Raw genomic sequence first — 24,261 nt, forward strand, 5'->3', positions numbered from 1 at the left:
CCACTCCCCCGCCCCGCCTCCATCCCATCAAAACCGACCTGGCCCTCTTCTCTCTATAGGGGATCCATTCAGCTCCACAGTTTTTCACTATCATCTCTGCCTTTCCCGCTTCCGTGTATCTGCACCCCTGTCAGTTCTACCTTCACAATAAAACCGGAGTCCACCTGCTTCTTCAGCTTCGCTACCCTGGGCCAGGCCACTGTCTAATGTCTGCTGCTCTGGCCCCTTTCCAGTCCGCCCTCCAGTGCTCCAAAGGAACTTCTCTGAGGACCTAGGATGGCACCCCACTCTAGTTTAAAGCCCCCCAATGGTTTTTCTTTGCACTTAGAATAAAACATAAACTTCACTTTGGCCCTTGAGGCTCCTGTGGTTTGGCCCAACCCACCTGCCCCACCTGTCTTTACCAAACTGCCCCACTGGCCTTCCTGCTGTTCACCAAACAGAAATTGTTCCTGCTGCAGGGCCTTTGAGCTGGCTACTCCCTTTCCTGGGGACAGTCTTTGCTGTGCTGTTCCATACAGGTGACCACTAGCTATATGTGACTAGTGAGTACTAGAAATGTGTCTAGTGCAACTAAAGAACTGAATTTTCAAGTTTTATTTCATTTTAATTAAATTTAAAACAAGTAGTGTGAAATTGTTTTTGTTAAACACTTGTTTTCTGAGGACTGTTTGAGTGTTAAAAATTAGTATTGCAATTGAGATGTGTTGTAAGTGTAAAATATGAACCAGTTTTCAAAGACTTAGCACACAAAAAAAGAATGTAAAATATATCAACTTTTTTATATGATTACATATTAAAATGATAATATTTTGGCTATATTAGGTTAAATAAAATATTAAAGTTAACTGCATGTGTTTCTTTTTACTTTTTTGAAACGTGACTACTAGAACATTTAAAATTATATATGTGGCTCGCACTGAATTTCTACTGGGCATTGCTGCTTGAGATTCCTGAATTTTTCAGTCTTTATTTAAGTGCTGCTTCCTTGGAGAAGCCCTCCCTGACCACTCTTCCCTTCACTGTCTCATTACCATGCTTTAATTCCTTCAGCATTTATCATATTCTGAATTTATTTCACCTGTTTATTGGTTTACTTGCTGTTAGCCTATTTTCCCCACAAGAATGTAAATTCCATGAGCGGGGAGATACAGCTCCCTTGTTCACGTCTATATTCCTAGTACCTACCATATAAATATATTTGTCAGTTATATACTCTTATCTGTCAATTATATGATCTGCTTGTTCCCTTCACAGAAGGTCCAGAGAGGAGCAGGGACTTTCTTAAGATCAGGCAGTGCCAAGTCCTACCTCCTAACGCCTGGTCCAGGACTCCCTGTTCTGGTTACAGTTGATCTGACAAACTAAGGCACACTAAGACAGGACTAGTGTGTGCATTTCAACAATGCCTTAATCCAGTATTTCCCAAAGTATGGGAACCTGTACCACAGTCGAATGATTTTTAGGTGACATATGAATATTAAATAACACTGAATCACGTCATGGGAAGGAATTCTTTTTTCAATCTCGTTCAACTTGAAAGGCTCAGTTTGGTGCCACCATGTCCCTAATGCCTCCCCAATGCCTCCCAGTCTGCCTTTTAACACAGAGGGCAACAAGCCTCAGATTTAGAGCCCTTGCCAAGCAACACCATCCAGCTAGAATCCACTAACAATGTTTTATTTTCATTTTACTTATTTTTATGGTCACCTATTTATGACAAGTAATACTGGTTTTCTATCATAGTTACATATATTTTTTTAAGGTTTTAACTTCAAATATATTTAATAAATAGATGAAACTCAGATATGGCAAAAGTTGTGGAAATGGTTCTGAAATGACTGAGGTTTAGGAAACACTGCATTCATCCAAAAGAATAAGTGATGATGAAATTTCAGGTAGGGGCTAGCTAGTATAATGAGATGCTTTTCATCAGGTAAGCTATTTTACTGAGCAAATCTCAGCTTCCTGAGCTTCTGTGAGGGTCTGGTTCAGGACTCAAGGCCAGGAAGCCCTTAGGTAGATGTGAGCTTCTTTTGTTCATGCAGGCCTGGAAAATCTTTCCTTTACTTCCTAGCCAGAGCTTAGGGGTCCTCCCCCTTTAAGCCCACTCCTAGCCCCAAAACGAGAACTCCCAGGCCTACCTCAGAAGATCTCTTCTTCTTTTCCGCCTCTTTTCTGCTGATCATTTTGGATTTCTTGTTTAGCGCTTCAAAGAAAGACAGAAGGAGCAAAGCCAGATGTTTCTGGGGGCCCTGAGCTACAGCAAAGTGGGAGGAGCTGAGGGGTTCTGGAAAGTCCCAGGGTGGGGGAGAGGTTGGCTGGATGAATCACATTTCAGTACTTAGGCCAGTAGGTTCTTGTTAGTCTGGTTGCTGACCTGGAACCAGGGACTAAGAACAAAGTGTCCTCTGAGGGAAGACAAAGGGGAAATGGACTCAGGGTCTTGTACATGGATGGACCTGTGTTTCCTGTATTCCTGTTTTTCATTTCTCAGAGCTGTGGAGGCAGGCAAACCTGATTTGAATCCAGACTCTGCCATATAACATCTGTGTGGCCCTAGCCAACCTACTTAACCTCCTTAAGATTCAGTTTTCTCATCTGCCAATAGGGTACTGCATTACTTAACCTCACAGGGTTGTCTTGAGAATAAACAAGGTGTGTTTATAAAGTGGAAAGTCTGGCACATCAAAAGTGATCCATCAGTGTTGATGTGCCCCAGCCCCTTCCCTTGCCTTAATTTGCTGATACATCTAGAATATTTTCTTTTTTAGTAAAAGACAAGGTAGTAAGGGATATCAGTTTCGAGCTTAGGTTCTGGAGTTAAACACCTGGGTTTGAATTCTGGTTCTGCCAATTAAGATTTGTGTGATCTTATGTTAGTTACTTACATTTCTTAAGCCTCAATTTCCTCAACTGTGAAACAGGAATAAAAATACTACTCACCTCACAGTGCCTAGCACACAATAAATATGTTTATTGCTGTTATCATCATCATCATCATCAGGTGATGTCAAACCAGAATATCTCTAGTGCCAGCTCTAACGTCCCTGATATTTTCCCTGAGCAATCATTCTCAACCCTGGTGTAACAGAACTGGTTCATCCTAGACTTGGTTATATTCTGCAGGATTTCCTAAAGTTTGTTACCATTGATAGCAGTTGTGTGATTCAATAAGTTTCAGAAATGCTAAGTTAAACCAAATTCACCAGTGTCTTGACTTCAGGCTCTCTCAGAGTCTCTAACATGCTAAGCTACATATTAGATTGGTAGCATGCAGGACTTTCCAAACCAAATAAGTCAAGGGTCTCTTTACTCCTCCAGGATTACTTCACAGAATTAGCAAGAAGGAGCCCTGACCTATGGCAATGGATCGATCCTGGTATGAGCCTGGGGAGCATGTTTGACACCCTGCAGCCCCTGCTCACGAGCCAGAACCCAGAAGCTGGGTCTCTGGGTAGGCTACTTACCCACAATAGAGACGGAAGGGGAATCCAGCAGGTTCATGGAGGAGTTGCTCCTCAGGCTCCTGTCATCTCTGGCCTTCTCCTCAGGTGCCAGGTGGCCGGAGGCAGCGAGGAAGCACAGGCAGACTATCAGGCTAGCCAGGAACAGGCGGGTGACATCCATCTTGGGAAGCCTGAGTGGGACAGGGAAGGCAGTCAGGGGTTGTGGCAAGAGAACGTGTCCTCCTGCTTTGTTTCGTCAGGCAGGTGCTCTTCCCCTACCCCACAAGTGTCCCAGTGGAGCTGGAGGACCAGCAAGGCGTAGGACAGGGAAGGGGAACTGATGAAGAAGACAGAAAAGATGAGATGGGAAGAGGAAGAAAGGCAAGGAAGGGACGGAGAATGAAGCAAAGGGAAAAGGAATGTGTTTCAATTAATCTCTGCCATCCAGAGGGTGGAGTGTTGTTTTTTGTAAAAGTCAGCGGCCTCAGGAGACCCTAGGCCTGGGCAGAGTTATTGGAAGTTCCTCAGTACTGCCTCACAGTGGCAGAGGTTTTACTAAGGTGCTGCGAATATGGCTCATAAGTTAAGACTCAGTGAGAAAGATGCAGGGATAAATGGCTCCTTCGGACAAGTGTATATGTCATCGTATACACCATATTCCCACGCCCAGAGGGAAAGAAGGCAGGTATGCTTTGTGTCAGGAGAATGGACCTATCAACACAGGCTAACTGGATTTGTTGATTTACTGATCTGTTGCTAGCTGGATTTTGATGAAGCAGGCGGATCCCAGAGTGGATTTCTTCCCTTGAATATCTGAGTTTGGCTCAATCAGGGCTTCAGCAGCATCTTCATCTTCTCTGAGTGCAGGATTCCCACCCCAGACCCTTCCTGTGCTGGTTCTCTGTGGTCTGGGAAGACGCTGAGGCTGCTTTTCTAAAGGTTCTGTCTGTCCTGCCAAAAGGCACTGTGGGCATGAAGAGAATAAAACAGTCTGCTCATGTTGGTCCGGCCCATTCCTGGGCTCTCCTTACAGCAGCCTGGCCAATGTCTAGCCTATTCCCCCCAGCCCTCAGCTTGGTTGGGGTAAAATTTTCTGCATGTCTGTTACATTCCAGGAGAAGGGGATCCAAACCATTGGCCCTTACCCTCACGTCTTGAAGTCCATCTTCTAACTCTCTCAGCCCTAATGCCAGTTCTTCTGATTTCTTCAGATCCTTTCATCACTGGGCATTTGCCTACCATGAACTGGCCACCAATTTTCTTTCTTAAAGCCTGGTAATGAGTCAATGAAATGAGCACTGAGCTGGGAGTCAGGACCCCTGAATTCTTGTCTTGGCTTAAGTATTGGTAAGATGCATGACTTTGGATAAATCTCCCCTTTTTTATGGACTCTAATTCTCTTCTTGGTAGCATGAGGGGAGTGAGCTAGGTCAGTGATTTGCATTCATTTAGCAGGGGAACTCTTTCTACAAGTAAATGCTGTCTTGCAGAATCCTGATACGTAAAACAGAAAGAGGCAATAAAGAAGTTTTTTAGGCAGCTCACATCTTTGTTATGTGATGGGTCAACACATTTCCTCAAGCTCTAACGCCCAAAACAGCTCCTCAAGCCCTCAGGTTCCTGCCTTGTGCAGTTTGATCTCTGAGGTTCCTAGACCCTATCCACAATAGTTAGATGAAACAAATTTGTATCAAAAAAGTCCAGTTATTTGCTCCAGTCTCTGCTTCTCAGAACTTTGTACTGTCCCCTGTCAAAGCCCTTATCACATGTTTATGTGTTTGTCTCTCCCACTCAATAAAAAAAGAAGAGATCATGTTTTCCTTATGGCCCTGAGCCTGGTACAGTGACCAGGGTAGTAACTCAGCAAATGTCCAGAGAAGACCTTGACTTATTCATGACAAACACAAAACCCCATTCCATTGCCCAGTATTGGTTTAGGCATGGACATGTGACTGAAGATGATCTGACCAGAGGAAGGCCAGGCCTTTTTCTGGTTGCTTAGGGAAGCTCTTTCTCTCTCAGTGGATATCTAATAAAAAGCCCGCCGTCCTAGTTAGTGCTGGCAGCCATCTTGTAAAGGAAAGCTGGCTTTAGGATGAAGCTGAAAGAGTGAATGATTGAACAGAGAGTAAGAAAGGACATTGTTAGGCTATTAGATCAGAACTTACCTGAAACCCATCTTATATCTAGACTTATCAGTTAGATAAGCGAATATATTCCCTTTATTGTTTTAAACTAGTTTAAGTTCAGTTTTCTGTTACTTTCAACCCAAGGCATTCTAAAGGATACTTTTCCTTGTCAATTGTTCTAGAGTTGCATCTTCAGGTCTAAAGTTAGACACTAAGGTAAAAATTGCATAGCGTACACATTTTCTCCAGCATGGCAAATGATGGCTGTTGTTTTCTGTTTTTGCTGTTTTCTTTCTATTTTGCACCAGAAAAAGCAGTTGTCTTGACTTTAGGGGTCATATTGTATGAAAAATTCCTTTTCTTTGAACACCAGGAACATTATCAGAATAGTGAAGGTTAACACTGTGAGAGCTGTCCAGGAACTGAGACCAGCTGAGGGAAAAGCAGGTCCCCAGCTCCCAATTCTGGGGCGAGGGGCTGGAGCAAGCACATTATATTTGCCCTATCAATATCTATTAACTGATGGAGTAATTAATTGTTTCTTTGGATAAAGATATTGATGACTCTTATTAAAAGGCAAATGATGAGATCTAGGAAAGATAACTTGTGCCATTACCAACCAATATTTCTCATTAATTTATCAGGTTTCAGATTTGCTTTAGGACAGGGCTAGGTCCTAATGAGACAAGAGTTAGGACTGGTAAGTTGTGATTATTAGAGGCAGAGAAAAAATCTCCATCATGAATAGTTACTATAATGTTTTGAAACTTTCTATTATACCATGATGCATAGAATTCATAAATATTCAATGCAATAATACCTGGAATACAAAAAATATATAATTATTAGGAATTACAAGATAATATTTTGATTAGTTGCATAAAATTAAATGTATATTTTAAGATTTTATTCTGGATCACTGAGCTCTTCCAAAAGCAATTTTGTATTTAATTTTGGTCTTCTGATTTTTGCTAAATATAGATCATTTTTTTAAGTAGCAGAGCTCTAGCATCAATGGGTATTAACTGGAAAGACAAATCAGAAGTAAACTCAACTTGAAAGAAAAAAAAAGGAAAGGAAAGGATGGAGATATGGTGGAATGGGTTGGGAAGAAACTCTGATTAAGGCAAGTCTCAAGAGTCATGTCACTGATGGAGGCAGTATATGTAGTTATTCTATTTCTTTGGGTTTTCTCTATCATTAATCACAATGCTGACCAAAAAGCATGCTGGGAATTCCTGCAAAGAAGTGAAAGGGTGGTTAGGAAATCTGAGTTAGAAGAGGAGAGGCTGGAGTTTGAGGAAGATTAACTGAGACCCAGATTCCACACTTATCACTTCCTCTGAACACCTAGTAATGCAGGAAGATCAGATCTTCACCATCAGAGCAGCTCACAGGCCTAATAGAAATACTAGCCACTGGGCAAGGAGGAGATCTCACTGGGTAACAACATCTTTAGACTAATTCAGGATACATAGTCAATCCTAGGGTTTGATTTAAAAAAAAATAAAAGGTTTCTTTAATGTACAAGCAACTCTTTTTTGTTTGTTTGTTTTGTTTTTCTAAGGAGGGCGCAGCTCACAGTGGCCCATGCGAGGATCAAACCAGTAATCTTGCTGCCATTAGCACCACACTCTAACCAACTGAGCTAACTGGCCATCCCCTGTACAAGCAACTCTTAAGGAATAAACTTAAAATACAATTTCTTGAGCCTAAGTAACTTAGTGGAACTATAAAATTAGACTGAGTCTTGGAAGGGTGAAGTCTCAGTGGAATTAATCTTATTTGTGTATTGAAAAAGGGCTAAGAACCAGTATTACTTGCACCAATCCTAGGGGGATGTGTATTCTAAATGTAACATAGGTCCATAATATATAGTTGTATTATGAGCCTTACGGTCAGATTTTAATTTTTTTAGAATTCAGAATTTTGTGGATTTTAGGAAAACGATATCATCTGTATACTCTATGAATCCACATATAAAGGGCCTGGGAGCACCCATGATGAAAATGTTAATGATTCTGTAGCAAAAAAAAAGTGAGGATATTCATAACAAACAAGATAAACAAAGACTGAATTGATTTCACAGATTTTTCTGCCAAATGAATTACCAAAGGAAAATTAAAAACTTACAGTTTCAGAGTTTGGGGATTTTGGCTTCCTTTTATAGTTATCAGGCCAGTGGTAGCCAGATGTGCACAGCCAAAGCCAATGACAAAGATTTAAATCCTATTTTAATCAGTTATAATGGCTGAAGTTTTTCTTAAGAAGCCATATCTCAGACTGGAAAGATCTTTATGTCCTGCACATTCAAATCAGGTAGGTGGACTGGGGTTATAGAAGGTAGTGGTGGCCTAAGTCAGGGGTACAGGTGCCAAGTTCCTGATTCTCTCATGAGGGATCATTCTAGGTACTTCATTACCGCTCTCACAATAAAAAAGGGAGACCAATTTCCTCCTTATTCCTATCGCCCAGGATGTAAGTTACCTAATTAGGCAGGCTACCTAATTTGTGGGGGGGCTCAATGCAAAATGAAAATGTAGGACCATGTGTTTAAAAATTAAGAATTTCCAGAAGGCTACAGGGGAGCGAGCATTAAACTAAGCACGAGGCCCTCTCAATGTGAGACCCTGTGCAACTGCACAAGTTGCATGCCCATGAAGCCAGCCCTGGTTACAAGACTGAGAAAGTTGACACTGATGTTGTGATATATTAGCTATTAGGAAGTTTGTGGATTGTGAGAAACATTAAATTACACTCAGTAAAGTTTCAGCAATAAGTTACGAGTATATAATAATGAGACTGCTTACAGACAACACCTGCAGTTGTCTAACCAGTACTCCAGGCATCAGACATCTTAATGGAGCAGAGGCCAAAGAATGGACCTGAGCTCTAGACCCAGCCCTGCCAGTAATTCATTGTGTGACTTCTGGCAAGTTACTTTCTCTCTATGGGTACCTTTTTTTCTTCACCTGTATGAGAAAGGATTTTGAATAGATATTTAAGTTTTCTTCTAATTCTGATTTACTATAATTCCAAATGAGTGGCATCCCCTTCAGAGAGGCCGCAAGACGTTTTTTATTTTAATCTCTTTTGATGTCAAGATTGAGTATAAATCTAATTTCTGAAAACACACAATGATTTGTAGCCATGTTTGGTAAGGATAATAATGTGTGGCCTAAGTCATGGGACTTCATAATTAAAAAATGATTTTAATTTTTAGCTTACACAACCAGAATTGAGATAGCCAGTTGAGCATGTAACCGCACTCAAAGTTGTAACCTTGAGAGGCCATAAATTCATTCTAATGCTGCAAGTTGCTTAAAAAATATCTTTATAATTCTAGAAATTCCTTCAGAGGCAATTTAAAAGTCATACAAGAAAAAGCACCATATAACTTAATAGTCATAATTTTTATCTTGGAATGGAAATCTGTTTCAGTTGAGGACAAGATATGCACCCAAAAAGTAATCAAGAGATTTCTGGTCAAGGTGGCAGAGTAGGTAAATGCTATGTCTGCCTCAACTCATGGCCACATCAAAATTATAACTAACTACACAACAACCATCACTGAGAATCGCCTGAAGTCTAGCTGAACAGAAGTCCTATAACTAAAGATATACAGAAGCCGCCTTGAGAGTGGTAGGAGGGGCTGAGACGTGGAATGGGTTGGTCCCACACCGGCCTGTGGTTGTTAAAAATTGGAAGGGATATCTTGGCTGTGGAAATTTCCCCCAGAGGAGTGAGGGGTCACAGCCCCACACCAGGATCCCCAGTCCAGGGTTCCAGTGCCGGAAAGAAAGAGAAGTCCCCATAACTTCTGGCCATGAAAACCAGTGAAGAGTGTGGCTGAGTGAGATGGTGGGTGGCTGTAGTCCCTGACATTCCTTTTAAAGGACTTGTGCACAGACTGACTCACTGACAGACTCACTCGCTCTGAGCTCCATCACTGGGGCAGCATCTCGAAAGGTGCCAGGGACATACAGGGAGGAACTGAATTGTTTGGCTTCAGGACAAGGACTAGAGAGGCAGCGTTTTCCCAGACAGAATTGCTGGCCGGCACCATTGTCCTTTGTTAAGCCCTTCCCCTACCCAGTGTGCAGACACAGGCATCTGCCATAGCTGAGTCTCCATCAACCTGGCTGACATCGTTCGCTTGGCCCTGAGACCTGCCCCACCCAACTTGTGGGCCCACCCAAGCTGCTTCCAGTGGCTTTCCCATACAAATGGCCTGTCTTGGCTCATGCTGTGGACTTTCCTAAAATCTCTCAAAAGTTCACAAACCTTAAACAAGCAGCACCTAGCCTCAGCATGCCCTGTACCACCATTGGTGTTGGCCAACCTCAGTTTGTGACTTGGTCTCTTAAGGCACTTCCAAGCCCAGCATGGCTGGTTACCATCTGCAGATTGCTTTGTGGCTCATGCCAGGTGGCCCCGGGCAGGGCACAAGTTGCAGCTGAACTTGGTTTGCAGTGAGGTCCCTTCCAGGAGGCCCTGGGACCTGCACATGTCATGGCCAACTTTGGACTGATCCAAAGCACCACCTGGCTGCCTCCACAAAAAAATACCTAAGGGGAAGACTGAGCAGGCACCAGAGCCTTGCTAGAGTGAATCCTGCTCTATAAGGTCAGCCCCTGCACAACAGGTCTTCCGCTGTAGTCACAGCCAGTCCTCACAACCAATCAGCTTGAGGGTTAATCCCTCCCACTAACATGCCAACAGCAGCCAAGGCTCAACTACAACAGGAGGGCACACACCACCCACACAAGGGACACACCACAGCAACTGGCTCAGATGACCAGGGAGACTGTGCCACTGGGCCCTACAGGAGACCTACTGCATAAGGCCACTCTACGAAGACCAGGAGACATAGCAGCTCTACCTAATATATAGAAACAAACACAGGGAGGCAGTAAAAAAATGGGGACAAAGAAACATGTCCCAAATGAAAGAATACAACAAAGTTCCAGAAAAAAGAACGAAACAAAATGGAAACAAGCAATCTACCAGACACAGAGTTCAAAACACTGGTTATAAGGATGCTCAATGAGAACAATGGATCTCAGTGAGAACTTCAACAAAGAGTCAGGAAAAATAAAAATGGAAATAGAAAACATAAAAATAAACCAGTCAGAAATGAAGAATACAATAACTGTATAAAGAATACATTAGAGGGAATCAAGAGTATATTAGATGAAGCAGAGACTCAAACCAGCGATTTAGAAGTTTACGTAGCATAAAATACCCAATCAGAATAGCTAAAAGAAAAAAGAAAGAAGACACTTACATATATTGCCTACAAGAGATTTATTGAATACTTCAGATTGAAAGATACACACAGACTGAAAGTGAAGAGATAGAAAAAGATATTTCATCAAAATGGAAACAAACAAAGAAAACAAAAAGCTGGAGTAGCAATATTTACACCAGATAAAATAGACTTTTAAACAAAGACTATAACAAGAGACAAAGAAGGACCCAGTAATCCTACTTCTGGGTGTTTATCCAAAGAAACCCAAAATGCTACTTTGAGGGCACATGCTCATCCATATGTGCATTGCAGCATTGTTCACAATAGCCAAGATATGAAGGCAACCTGGGTGTCCCTGAATGGATGAATAGTTTAAAGAAGAGGTGGTACAGGGCCAGCCAAGTGGCTCAGCTGGTTAAGAGCTCGCTTGGGAGCGCCAGCTCTGAGTAGTAGGGCTGTGGTTCAGATCCCACATTGAGGGCCAGTGACACTGCCCTCTACAGCTAAGATGATGAACAACAGCTCAACCTGGAGCTGGGCTGCTGTGAGTCACTGGCGATCGCATAGGCTACAGTGGGGCTGCAGTGGGCTGCTGTGAGCTATGTGAGTGGCTGGCAGCCAACGTGAGTGGCCGGCAGCCGGTGTGAGCTGCCAGGAGCTGCTGTGAGCAGCCGACCAATGACCAGCGACAGATCTGCCTCATCTGGGAAGAGCACAATGATTATACCAACATGGGCCAGTGAAGCGAAGTCCTCCACAACTAGTCTGAAGAACAAAAACAGCAATTTGTCTACCTGTCTGTTCCCCTTCCCCAATTCCCCAATGCTGTTCCCCTCCCCCCAATTCCCCAAAAAAATCTTTAAAAAAAAAAAAGAAGAAGAGGTGGTACATATATACAATGGAATATTACTCAACCATAAAAAAGAATGAAATCTTGCCATCTGGGACAACATGGATGGACCTAGAGGGTATTGTGCTGAGTGGAATAAGTCAGACAGAGAAAGACAAATACCATATGATTTCACTTATATGTGGAACCTAAAGAACAAAATAAACAAACAAATGAAACAGAAATAAATTCATAGATACAGACAACATTTTGATGATTGCCAGATGGAAGGTTGGGAGTAGGTGGAAAAGGGGAAGGGATTAAGAAGCACAAATTGGTAGTTATAAAATAATCATGGCAATGTAAAGTAAAGCATAGGGAATATAATCAATAATATGATCATAACTATGTATAGTGCCAGGTGAGTACTTCTTTTTTTTTTAAGATTTTTATTGGGGAATTGGGGGATGGGAACAGCACTGAGGAATTGGGGAAAAAGACAAGTTGCTGTCATTTTGTTCTTTAGTCTAGTTGTGGAGGACGTTGCTTCACTGGCCCAAGTTGGCACCATCATTGCGCTCTTCCCGGGCGAGGCAGATCAGTCGCCAGCTTCTGGACGGCAGCTCACTGCGGCTGCTGGCTGCTCATGCTGGCTGCTGGCTACACACGGTAGCCCACGGCAACCCTCTGTAACAGGGGCTGCAGCCTACGCCGTCGCCGGTGGCGACTCATGGCAACCCAGCTCCAGGTTGAGCTGTTGTTCAGCATCTTAGCTGTAGAGGGCAGTGTCACTGGCCCTCATATGTGGGATCCGAACCGGGGCCCTCCGACATCCCAAGCCAGCTCTTAACCAATGTGCCACTCGGCCGGCCCCAGGTGAGTACTTTTGAATAACGATGATGTACACCTGAAACTAATATAATATCATATGTTAGCTATATTTTAATAAAAATCTTAAAAACTATTCTCACAATATAAAAAAGGAACAAAAAAAGAAGTAAATTGTACTCTGGTCTGGTCTTTGTATCTGGTAAATCATGGACCTTTGAAATGTCGATTGGGGGGTTCAGAGCTCTTAGGCCTTTAGACTTTTTAAGAATGGGGCAATTATTTACAACCAAGCTAAGATGGTGGTTCTGTTTCTCTCTGAATGGGATGACTCCATTTAACCAGAATAAAGCATGGTTCATCTCACCCAAAAGACCAGGGTTTGTGACTTAGTGTTGCCCATCTCTAAATGGACTCCAGCTTGCCCAGGTGGAGACGGGAGTGAAGGAAGGAAAACAGCCCATCAGCACCAGTCAGAATCAGCTATTGTCAGACATGGGCTTGGCCCTCAGCATGCCTCTTTACTGGTGGGGAATAGGCAGAAGGATAAGGGCAGAGTTGTGCATTTCTCGACTTGTAGCTTCTAGTTTGCAAATGAAAGTTGCTCTTCATCTTGTCTAGAATATCATGGCCACTCTCGATCTCCTTCTCCAAATCCTACCCTTCCCTTCAGGAGCCTGCTTCGGTCCTGCCTCCTTCAGGTCCACTGTTCTCTGGCCTATCTCTGGGCTCTTGTCTTCTGCCAGACAAGAGGGGGTCCTCCATCCAGGGACTGCCTGGATTGTCATCTCTGGAGGTTTCTATGGAGAGGCAGTCCCACCCTATGTTGCTCCAAATCCCTCTACCCACTGATCCAGGCCACAGTGGTCCAAGATCAATAATGTCTCCAGTTAATGCTTTTGTTCAGACAACCTCCCTCTGCTAGTCTGAGTTCTATGGGAAGGCAGAGTGGGATAACTTACAAAATAGGATTTAAGCCATATTCTTCCTCAAAATATCTTCCCCTAACCAGACAGTTTCCATAGCATGTCTTATGGGTAACTTTAGTAGCTCTCAGTCATGTTCTCAGTCATAATTAAGTTGGTAGTAATTAGTGTTACTGGATTAGTTTTCAGTTTTTCTACCTCAGGGCAGACCCCTGAGGAGGGGAAGAGAGGGAGAAGAAACCAAAGAAGTGTCCAGAGAGCTTTGGGGAATGGTGTTAGGGAGGCGGATTCTGTTGAAGATGGGGATGGGACACTAACGAGAGGAAGGGACTAATGAAAAGGGCCTGGTGAAGCCCTTGTCATAAATTTGACTCACTTCTCAAGACTGCTTCCTCGTGAATGGGTCTGAAGAAAGGCACTTCAGGGACTGAGTCCAACATTCCAAGAAACCCTTTAATCAGCCTCATCCATGACATGCGGAGAAAACATTAGAAAGACAAGGCCAACTGGGCATGAGGAATTCATCAATCTCTCAAGTTGATAGTTCTTGCTCTTGGTGTTTGGTTAACCCAGTCCCAGAGGTTCTGAATCCTCCCTGAACCATTAACCAAAGTTACCCTAGGCCAAGCCACCATCACTGTTGCCTGGACAACTGTTAATGTTTCTTAATTGACATCCTGCCTCCATTCTTACCCTGTTCTATCCATTACCATTAGCAGCCAGAGTGATTTGGGGTAGGGGGTGGGGGTACAATTCAAATCACATGTCACCCCCTGCTTAAAACCTTTAATAGTTTCCCATTGTTCTTGAAATCAAACCAAAATTTCCTGCAAGGCCCTGTTACTCACTTTGGCCTCATTTGATAGACTCTCCCTCTCAATCACTGCATTCTAGACATATTGTATTTTTTGTTCCAAGAATATGCTAAACTCCTACCTTGACCCTAATGTTCATTCCCTGGCCTTGAACTTGATTCCATCAGCTCTTTGCATGGTTGGATCATTGACAACCTTTGGATCTTTGTACAAATCTCACCTCCTTTTTGACCACTCTATCTAGAAGTGTCCTTCCCCAGTTTCTATCTATCCCATCATCCTATTTCTTTCATATCTCTTATCACAGTTAGCAATTCTCCTTCTTTATCATCCTATTGACTTTCCTTTCTTGTAGAATTTAAACTCACAGAAGGCAGAGACCTTGTTATACTCGTTTTGCTGCTCCCATTACCAAGCAACACCCGGCACAAAGCAGGCACTCAAATATTTGATAAATGAATTAATGGGTTAAAAAAGAAAACCAACAACAGAAAATCCTCAGACTTGTTGGTCCCATTGGGCCAACAGGCCAGGTTACAAGTCAGCCTGATGGTTATTCAATCTTTTCTTTGTCCTTTGTTCTGTTCTACTAGGGCCTAGATGACCCTTAAGTTTCATCAGCATTCCTTATCTGAGTGCTAGGATAGGCTCAGGACTCTGGCTTTTCTTTCTTTTTCTTTTTGTTTTAAGATTTTATTGGGGAATTGGGGGAGGAAAACAGCGTTGGGGAATCAGGGAAGGGGAATAGACAAGTTGCTGTCCTTTTGTTCTTCAGTCTAGTTGTGGAGGGCGTCGCTTCACTGGCCCATATTGGTATTATCATTGCACTTTTCCGGGTGAGGCAGTCGCTTGCCGGCCATTGGACGGCCTCTCACATGGCTCATGGTGGCTCACACCAGCTGCATTCACGCTGGCTGCTGGCCACTCACGGTAGCTTACAGCAGCCCACTGCAGTCCCACTGCAGCCTATGCCATCGCTGGTGACTCACGGCAGCCCAGCTCCAGGTCGAGCTGTTGTTCACCATCTTAGCTGTGGAGGGCACATGGTCACTGGCCCATGTGGGATCCGAACCCGGACCCTGCTGCTCAGAGCTCACACTTCCAAGCCAACTCTTAACCAATGAGCCACCTGGCCGGCCCTTAATTTTCTTAACCAGCTACACATCATAGCTGAGGAAACTGAAACCCAGAGCAGCCCAAGGGACAGAGGTAGTGAGTGACAGAGAGATGACCCAATCCCATCTGCTTTGACTCCAGAGCCATACAAGGAAGTTGGTACCTTTTCCTAAAGTAAAAAGGAGGAAAACTACAAACTCCTTGGTTGGTGTCCTGCCATCCTGGCCCAGTCCAGCTTGCTACAATAGAAACAAAAAACAAAACAAAACAACAAAAAACCCCCCAGCATTTACCCCACTTCTTAAGCCCTGGTTCTAGAACTCCTTCAGTTCTGTACACTCAGTGTTCCATCACTAAAAGCTGTTGACTGCCATACTGCCTAAAAATGTGCCAGCTAAAGGGAGGGGGATGTGTTCCCTTAATCACTAACGCTTCCTCCTCTACTGACAGGTCTCCCTGCAGGGCTGAGGATTGCTCTCAGTGGGTCTGTGAGGGATGGCTCTCCACATCTGGGAAGCAAGTTTTTCAAAGTGGGAAGGGCCTTGACTCTTTCATCAGGGAGTAAACCGGCTGTAGCAGTCAGGGACTGGAATGAGTCAGAGACACATCTGCTAGTTGAGATGCTAAACCTGGAGTCCTGAGAGTGAAACACTTGTTTTTTTATACTGAGGGAGTCTGGGAAGTATAAAGGAGGGGCCAGTGAGAAAAGTGGAGACTTCTCTTTTGTAGCTGTTGGGATTGGGGGTGCAGGATGGGAAAGGCCAGGGAGAAAGAGAAGAAAGTTTGTGGATACTGACAAAGGCACTCTTCCTGGCCAAACTTTAGTTAGGTTCCTCTGAAACCTCTTTTCAACTAGGCCTCGACATTGGCCCCCATTCTGTCTGTGGCCTGCCTAGCTCAGTTTTAGCAAGAATCCTGTCAAATTAGTGAGAATCCCCTTAATATCTGATCACTTCTTGATATCTGTTCAAGTTCTTCATCTCCCATTTTTAATGTATAAGCCTGCCTTTAGCAAGAATCACGTTAGGTCAGTTCAGCAAGAACCCCCTTTCCTTTGTCTCTTCTTAGTAGTTTTCCGTCCACTGTCCTTCTCACTCTGCTCGTAGGCTATAAATCACCAACCATCTTTGCTGTATTCTGAGCTGAGCCTGATCTCCCCTCCCCCTACAGTAATATCCCTATTACAATTGTCCTCAATAAAGTCTTCTTTACCATTTTTGCAAGTATCAGAATAATTTTTTTTAACACCACCAAAACTATTTGATCTCTTGGGCTGTATCTGTACACACAGACCAATTTGACTGTTCTGACTGAATTGACTAGTCTAATTCCTATGCCTAACAGCTGCTAAATTGAATAATATTCTAATGGGTGGTTTAGGTCTTGTGCGGAACCTGCTTCAGGACTCTTCTGAAACCAAGAACCCTGGCAGGCCCAGGCTGTGCCTAAGGGGCCCTGAATTAGAATTTGAGAGAAGGCTTGAGGCTGTATTCCTCCTCAAGAAGCAAAATCATCCAGGCAGTTACTTGTCAGTGTGAAGTCTGTCTCCCTGTTCCACTGAAATAGGGATCAGAGTCCAGGCTTCCCAGAGATACTCATTCCTATAGTGTACAAGGAATAAAATGGTAGGATCTGCTGAAATGATTAATCTCCTGGTATCATCCTCTTCAGCCTGATTTAGTGTTCATCATTCAACAAAGACCTTAGTGGTGGCTTTATTAATTTTGTTTTTGCCCTCCATCAACCACTTCTCTCCCTTTTCTTTGCCCCAGTAATCATTCTTTATTCTGATTTTATGAATTCCTTGTACTTGGGTTACATTCTGCACTCATTAGGCCTGGCCTGAAATTGAGCCAATGATCTGTTACAGCTCTCAACAACTGTATAGCAAAAGGAAGGGAAGAGGCTTTGATGTCAGATGAAATTTTCTACAGAAAATGATCAAAGCAGAACCAAGGAAATACAACTTGGCAAACCTTAAGACTGTGTTAAGAAATTAGTTCTGTTTAGAGAGAGTAAAAAAGGTTTTGAGACAGACACCGATGAAAATGTTTTTCAGAGGAGGTCAAGATCTCTTGATCCCACAAAGACACCCCCCACCCATGCAAATAACCAAAGAAAATTCCAATGTGCCATCCCTTTAGCCTCCTAGAGCTTCTCCAATGGAAACAGTAGAACAAATGTCCAATGTCATTAAAGCAGGGCGAACTCATGCACGAGTGAAAACATTAACCCTAGCTTTCCTCTCATGGGCATTAAAATGTGCCAAATGGGCATCTATTCTGAAAAAACAAAAACAAACAAAACAAACAAACAAACAAACTTAGAAAGGAAAAGGAGGATTTGCAATAAATGGAGTTTTGTTCATCTGCTTCAGCTCTAATAGATATGAAATGAACCAATTCTACACAGGCAGGCTGATCCCAAATCCTAAATTCTGTTCTGTGAGAGTCATTAGAAATCTGATACTACAAGTGACTTTCAGAAGCGCTAAAATGTGACTCTGGTGTCAGAGTTGAGATTTTGGAGGAGTACTTCAAGTTTTTTGTTTTGTTTTTACTGCTAGAAAATGGAAAAAGCAGGGTAAAGAGAAATAAGAAGCTACTAGTTGTCAAGAGGTAGATGGCTTCCTTTATGCTAAACTCATAACTACTCGGACCCACAAAAGTGAAGCAAATACATCAGTTTAGCTTTCCTGAAAACTAAGAAATGAGGGATGACTGGCAAGTTCTTTAAACTATCCGAAGTAGCAGCAGCTCCACTCACTTGGAAAGCATACTTAAGTTGCCAACTAAACTTAGGCTCCCCCTCAAAGAGCAGAGGCCAAAGAAACTTCGTGTCTCACCGTGCAGCAGAGGGGCCTTACTGCTTGCTTGTCTGTAATTTCAAAGACAAACGAGAATACAAACAACCAACCATACTACAAAAATTACTTCAAGCTGCATCTCATGGACAGGAAGATTCTCACTGATTCACAGTGACAGGAAGAAATGTTTTATCAGCTGAAAAGCAGCAGTAAACAGACCAAGAGAGCAGGTTTTTACAAAAGCAGCAAAAGTAAAGGGTAGCATTTATTTTACACAGGGGAGCTCTAGCAACCCAGGTCATTTGAAAATTAAATCTAAAGAAGAAAATAGGATCTCTGTATGCAGCAGAAGAAAAGAAAATGGTTTTCTTCCTACTTACAGCGCCCTTTATCAGCCTCTCTAAGGGAAGCCAGAGCTGAGTGTCTTCCCTGTCCTTAGGCAGCGGAGGCAAGATGTGTCGCTGTGAGATTTTTTTTTAATTATTATTATTTTTTACTTTAATATTTTTATTTTAAAACTGTTTTTTTCAGTTCTTTTTGTTTTTTTTAGTTTCAGGTGTACAAAACAATGTAATAGTTAGACATTTCACCCTTCACAAAGTGATAACCCCCCTCCTCCAATCTACTACCCCTCTGACATCGTAAATAGCTGTTAAAATTCCATTGACTCTATTCCCTATGCTGTACTCCACATCCCGTGACTATATATATATATATATATATATATATATATATATATAAAATTATAGTTGACATTCAGTATTATTCAGCTTCAGCTTCGGGTGTACACAGCAGTGATCAGGCATCTACACAGTTCATGAAGTGGTCTCCCTAATAAAACAAGTGCACATCTGACACCCTACAAAATCTTTACAACATTATGGATTATATTCCCCAAACTGTATTTCATATCCCCATGACAATATTGTGGCTACCAATTTGTACTTTCTACTCCCCTCACCTTTTCCCTCATCCCTACCTCCCTCCCATCTAGCAACTATCAGTTTTTTCTCTATATCTCTGAGGCTATTATTTCTGTTCAGACGACTGGATTAAGAAACTCTGAGGCCGGCCAAGTGGCTCAGTTGGTTAAGAGCTCTCTCAAGAGTGCGAACTCTGAGCAACAGGGTTGCCAGTATGATTCCCAGATGGGCCAGTGAGCTACATCCGAGTTGAACTGCCACTGAGCTGCCAACAGGTGGCAGGATGGCTCAGCTAGTGAGAGCACGTGCTCCTAACAACAAGGTCACCTGTTGGAGATGGTGGGCTATGCCCACCTGCAACTAAAGACTGAACTCGGCACCTTGAACTGAGCAGCCGTCTGGGTGGCTCAGGGGATACAGCGCGTGTTCTTAACAACAAGGCTGCTGGTTCAACTCCTGCATGGGATGGTGGTTATGCCCACCGGTAACTAATTGAACACAGCACCTTGAGCTGAGCAGCGCAACTGGACTTGGAGCTGAGCTTGCTGCGCCCTCCACAACTAGGACTGAAGGACAACAACTTGGCTGTTCCCATCCCCCAACTCCCCAACACTATTCCCCTCCCCCAATTCCCCAATAAAATCTTTATAAAACAAAAAAAGAAACTATGGGGCCGGCCGAGTGGTGCAATGGTTAAGAACTAGCTTGGGACGCCAGAGGGCCCCGGTTCGGATCCCACATATGAGGGCCAGTGACACTGCCCTCCACAGCTAAGATGCTGAACAACAGCTCAACCTGGAGCTGGGCTGCTGTGAGTCGCTGGTGACGGCGTCGGCTGCAGCCCCTGTGGCAGTGGGTTGCCATGGGCTACCGTGTGTAGCCAGCAGCCAGCGTGAGCGGCCAGCAGCCGCAGTGAGCGGCCGTCCAGAAGCTGGCGACTGATGTGCCTCGCCCGAGAAGAGCGCAATGATGGTGCCAAACTGGGCCAGTGAAGCAACGTCCTCTACAACTAGACTGAAGAACAAAAAACGACAGCAACTTGTCTGTTCCCCTTCCCCCAATTCCCCAGCACTGTTTCCAATTCCCTAATAAAAATCTTTAAAAAAAAAAGAAAGAAACTGTGGCACATTTATACAATGGAGTATTACTCGGCCATAAAGAAAAATGAAATCTTACAGTTTGCAATGATATGGATGGACCTAGAGAACATTATGCTAAGTGAAATAAGTCAGATGGAGAAAGACAAATACCATATGATATCACTTATATGTGGAATCTAAAGAACAGAATAAATGAGCAAACTAAGCTATAGGATTTTTAAAAGACCCCAGGAGCTCCCAGTTTCCCCATCTCATCTCTTTGCTTTCAAGAGATGGCCAAAAATCTTGTGGTCTGATCTCCCTATATTTCTCCCTAGTCTTTGGAATAGGAATTGGTGTTGACACTGAGGTTAGAAGGAACTGGTTGGAAGGGAAGTGGCTGCTGCACTGAGGATACTCGTGGGTAGGATTTAAAAAGAATTGAATTCAGAATGGATCCCAGAAGACAGAATAAAACTTTGGACTAATGCATTAACCTGGAAAAATTAATCCTGCCAGAGAAAGGTTTAATTCAGCTTCTTTCAGAAGGCTAATAAGGGGCTCTCAGTGGGAAAGTTAAACCCTAGGTGGGGAGGTTGCTGAGGTTCAGCCAATCTTATTAGTTAAATTTCTTTGGGGATTTTCAATACTGGACTCATAATTTTCAAATTTCTATGTAAATTTTCATCAGTTGAAGGGGCTGCCCTTCTGCTGGCTCTGTAAGTTATTAGGCTGTGGTTCTCCTCTTCTCCTTATTCATTTGGATTTTACTTGATCAAACTAGAATTTACAAGGTCACTATTTATGACCCTTTGGGTGATTTGAAGCCTAGAGGCTCTGTAGAAGGGAGCAGCTTACACTGCTGAAGGAAGCATTGTCTGTTTTTGTGGGGAAGAGTGTGGCACAGTCGTACATTGATTTACCCTTATTTTTAGGGACCAACTTTTTTGGGTAGCTAGTAGAGACAGGGGCAGTTGAAAAGAGAACTGAATTTCATTTCAGTCTTTGTTACTTTCTCTTTGTGATCTTGGGGAAGTCCCATAAACTGTCTGAACCCACTATCTCATCTGCCTACCACTCTGGGCCAAAAAGAGGATCAAATGAGACCATGTAGACACCTTGAAAATGGTGAAGCATTCCACAAATGTGAATGTTTTCTAAATTTTAATTTGTTGTAAGACCCACCAAGTAAGCTCTTCAGATAAATAAAGAATTCAAAGCTTTTTCGTAATGGATTTGCCACCATAATACAGGTGTAGTGAAAACCACCACTAAATCTAATCCAAAATGGGAAAAGAAAAATTTCATATCAACATCGTCATCATTGGACACGTAGATCCCAGCAAGTATACCACTACTGATCATCTGATTTACAAATGCGGTGGGATTGACAAAAGAAGCATTGAAAAATTTGAGAAGATGGCTGCTGAGAGGGGAAAGGGCTCCTTCAAGTATGCTTGGGTCTTGGATAAACTGAAAGCTGAATGTGAGCATGGTATCACAACTGATATCTCCCTGTGGAAATTCGAGAGCAGTAAGTTTTATGTGACCATCATTGGTGCCCCAGGACACAGAGACTTTATAAAAAACATGATTATAGGCATATCTCAGGCTGACTGTGCTGTCCTGATTGTTGCTGCTGGTGTTGGTGAATTTGAAGCAGGTATCTCCAAGAATGGGCAGATCTGTGAGCATGCCCTTCTGGCTTACAACTGGGTGTGACACAACTAATTATTGGTGTTAATAAAATGGATTCCACTGAGCCGCCTTACAGTCAGAAGAGATACAAGGAAATCATTAAGGAAGTCAGCACCTACATTAAGAAAGTTGGTTGCAACCCTGACACAGTAGCATTTGTGCCAATTTCTGGTTGGAATGGTGATGACATGCTGGAGCCAAGTGCTAACAAGCCTTGGTTCAAGAGATGGAAAGTCACCCATAAAGATGCCAATGCCAGAGGAACCATGCTGCTTGAAGCTCTGGATTGCATCCTGCCACCAATTCTTCCAACTGACAAGCCTTTGCATCTTCTCCTCCAAGATGTCTGCAAAATTGGTGGTATTGGTACTGTCCTTGTGGACCAAATGGAGACTGGTGTTCTCAAACCCAGCATGGTGGTCATCTTTGCTCCAGTCAACCTTACAAATGAAGTAAAGTCTGTTGAAATGCACCATGAAGCTTTGAGTGAAGCTGTTCCTGGGGACAGTGTGGGCTTCAATGTCAAGAATGTGTCTGTCAAAGATGTTCATCGTGGCAATGTGGCTGGTGACAGTAAAAATGACCCACCAATGGAAGCAGCTGGCTTCACAGCTCAGGGTTTATCCTGAACCATCCAGGCCAAATCATAGCTGGACAGGCACCTGTGCTTGACTGTCACACAGCTCACATTGGTTGCCAATTTGCTGAGCTGAAGGAGAAGATTGATCGTTGTTCTGGGAAAAAGCTGGAAGATGGCCCGAAGGTTTTGAAATCTGGTGATGCTGCCATTGTTGATATTATTCCTGGCAAGCCCATGTGTGTTGAGAGTTTCTCTGACTACCCCCCTCTGGGCTGTTTTTCTGTTCATGACATGAGACAGACAGTTGCTGTGGGTGTCATCAAAACAGTGGACAACATGGCAGCTGGAAGTGGCAAGGTCACCAAGTCTGCCCAGAAAGCTTAGAAGGCTAAATCAATATTATCCCCAATACCTGCCACCCCAGTCTTAATCAGTGGTGGAAGAACGGTCTCAGTACTGTTTGTCTCAATTGGCCACTTAAGTTTAGTAAAATTTTTTTTTTAGCTGAGCCATCCTGCCACCTGTTGGCAGCTCAGTGGCAGCTCAACTCGTGCCGTGAATCGAACCGGCAACCCTGCTGCTCAGAGCTTGCACTCTTGCCACTTAAGTTTAATAGTAAAAGACTGGTTAATGATTACAATGCATCATAAAACCTTCAGAAGGAAAGGGGAATGTTTTGTGGGTCATTTGTGTTTTATTGTATGGCAGTTTTTAAGTTATTAGTTCTAAAATCAGCACTTTTTTTTGTTAGCACTTTTTAACGGAAACAATTTGACCAAAAATCTGTCACAGAATTTTGAGACCCATTAAAACAAAGTTTAATTAAAAAAATTAAAAAGAGAGAGAGAATTCAAATATGGAATTGGGAGGAGGGAGCAATATCCTGAATCTGATGCATATTAGGTGATAGGAATAGAGGGTTACAGAAAGTGGAGCTAAATAGTAAAGAAGAAGAAAAAGGAGGGAAAGAAAGCAGAAAAGATATCAAATTCCTAGAGAAAGCTTTGACTTTTGCTTGTTTTTTGTTTTGTGGTGAAATTTGAAAAGTTATTCTAAAATTGATGTGGAAATGCAGAAGTTCAAGATAATCCTGGGGAAGACCAGAAACATGAATAACTTATTCTACCATGACAGATATGCCCCAGATTAATAGACAGAATAATAGATAAATAGAAAGGAATAAATATTCTAGAACCAGATCCACATAGATAGACAACTGCTTAATTATAAAAGTGAGGAATTAATAGCCAGTCCTCAGGGGGGACCTCTGTAGCTGAGATATCCCTACTGATTCTCAACTACCACATGTGGGTGTGGGGCCAGGAGGTTTCACATCTCCACCCCTCATACCAGTCTAGATGTGGCTTTTTAAAATCCTTAGTTATAAAACTTCTGTTCAGCTAGTCTTCAGATGTTTCTCCAGGTTTATTGTTGTATAATTTAGTTGTAATTTTTTTTAATAGGGGAATTGGGGGATGGGAACAGCGCTGGGGAATTGGGGGAAGGGGAACAGACAAGTTGCTGTCCTTTTGTTCTTCAGTCTAGTTGGGAGGAAGTTGCTTCACTGGCCCAAGCTGGCACCATCATTGTGCTCTTCCCGGGCAAGGCAGATTAGTCGCCGGCTTCTGGACGGCTGTGCTGTTGGCCACTCACGCTGGCTGCTGGCTACACACGGTAGCCCATGGCAACCCACTGCAGCAGAGGCTGCAGCCTATGCTGTGGCCAGCAACTCATGGCAGCCCAGCTCCAGGCTGAGCTGTTGTTCAGCATCTTAGCTGTAGAGGGCAGTGTCACTGGCCCTCATATGTGGGATCCAAACCGGGGCCCTCTGG

General features: G+C 43.2%; 1 protein-coding gene and 1 pseudogene across 8 annotated transcripts in view; one reads left to right on the forward strand and one right to left on the reverse strand.

The window, feature by feature from the left end:
• The window catches only part of ASIP (agouti signaling protein), a 107,077-nt gene that overhangs the window by 3,348 nt on the left and 79,468 nt on the right, over positions 1–24,261 (reverse strand). For all 8 annotated transcript variants that reach the window (XM_019655221.1, XM_019655220.1, XM_019655219.1 and 5 more), the window contains 2 exons: positions 3,471–3,640; positions 2,145–2,209 (listed from right to left, as the gene is read on the reverse strand). In XM_019655221.1, the coding sequence (XP_019510766.1) occupies positions 2,145–2,209; positions 3,471–3,630 (225 nt within the window). In that variant the 5' untranslated portion in view covers positions 3,631–3,640. The remainder of the gene's footprint in view (positions 1–2,144; positions 2,210–3,470; positions 3,641–24,261) is intronic.
• On the forward strand, positions 21,439–22,910 carry LOC109389582 (elongation factor 1-alpha 1 pseudogene; annotated as a pseudogene).

This window comes from Hipposideros armiger, unplaced genomic scaffold (assembly GCF_001890085.2).
Source record: "Hipposideros armiger isolate ML-2016 unplaced genomic scaffold, ASM189008v1 scaffold_238, whole genome shotgun sequence".
Classification (NCBI taxonomy): Eukaryota; Metazoa; Chordata; class Mammalia; order Chiroptera; family Hipposideridae; genus Hipposideros; species Hipposideros armiger.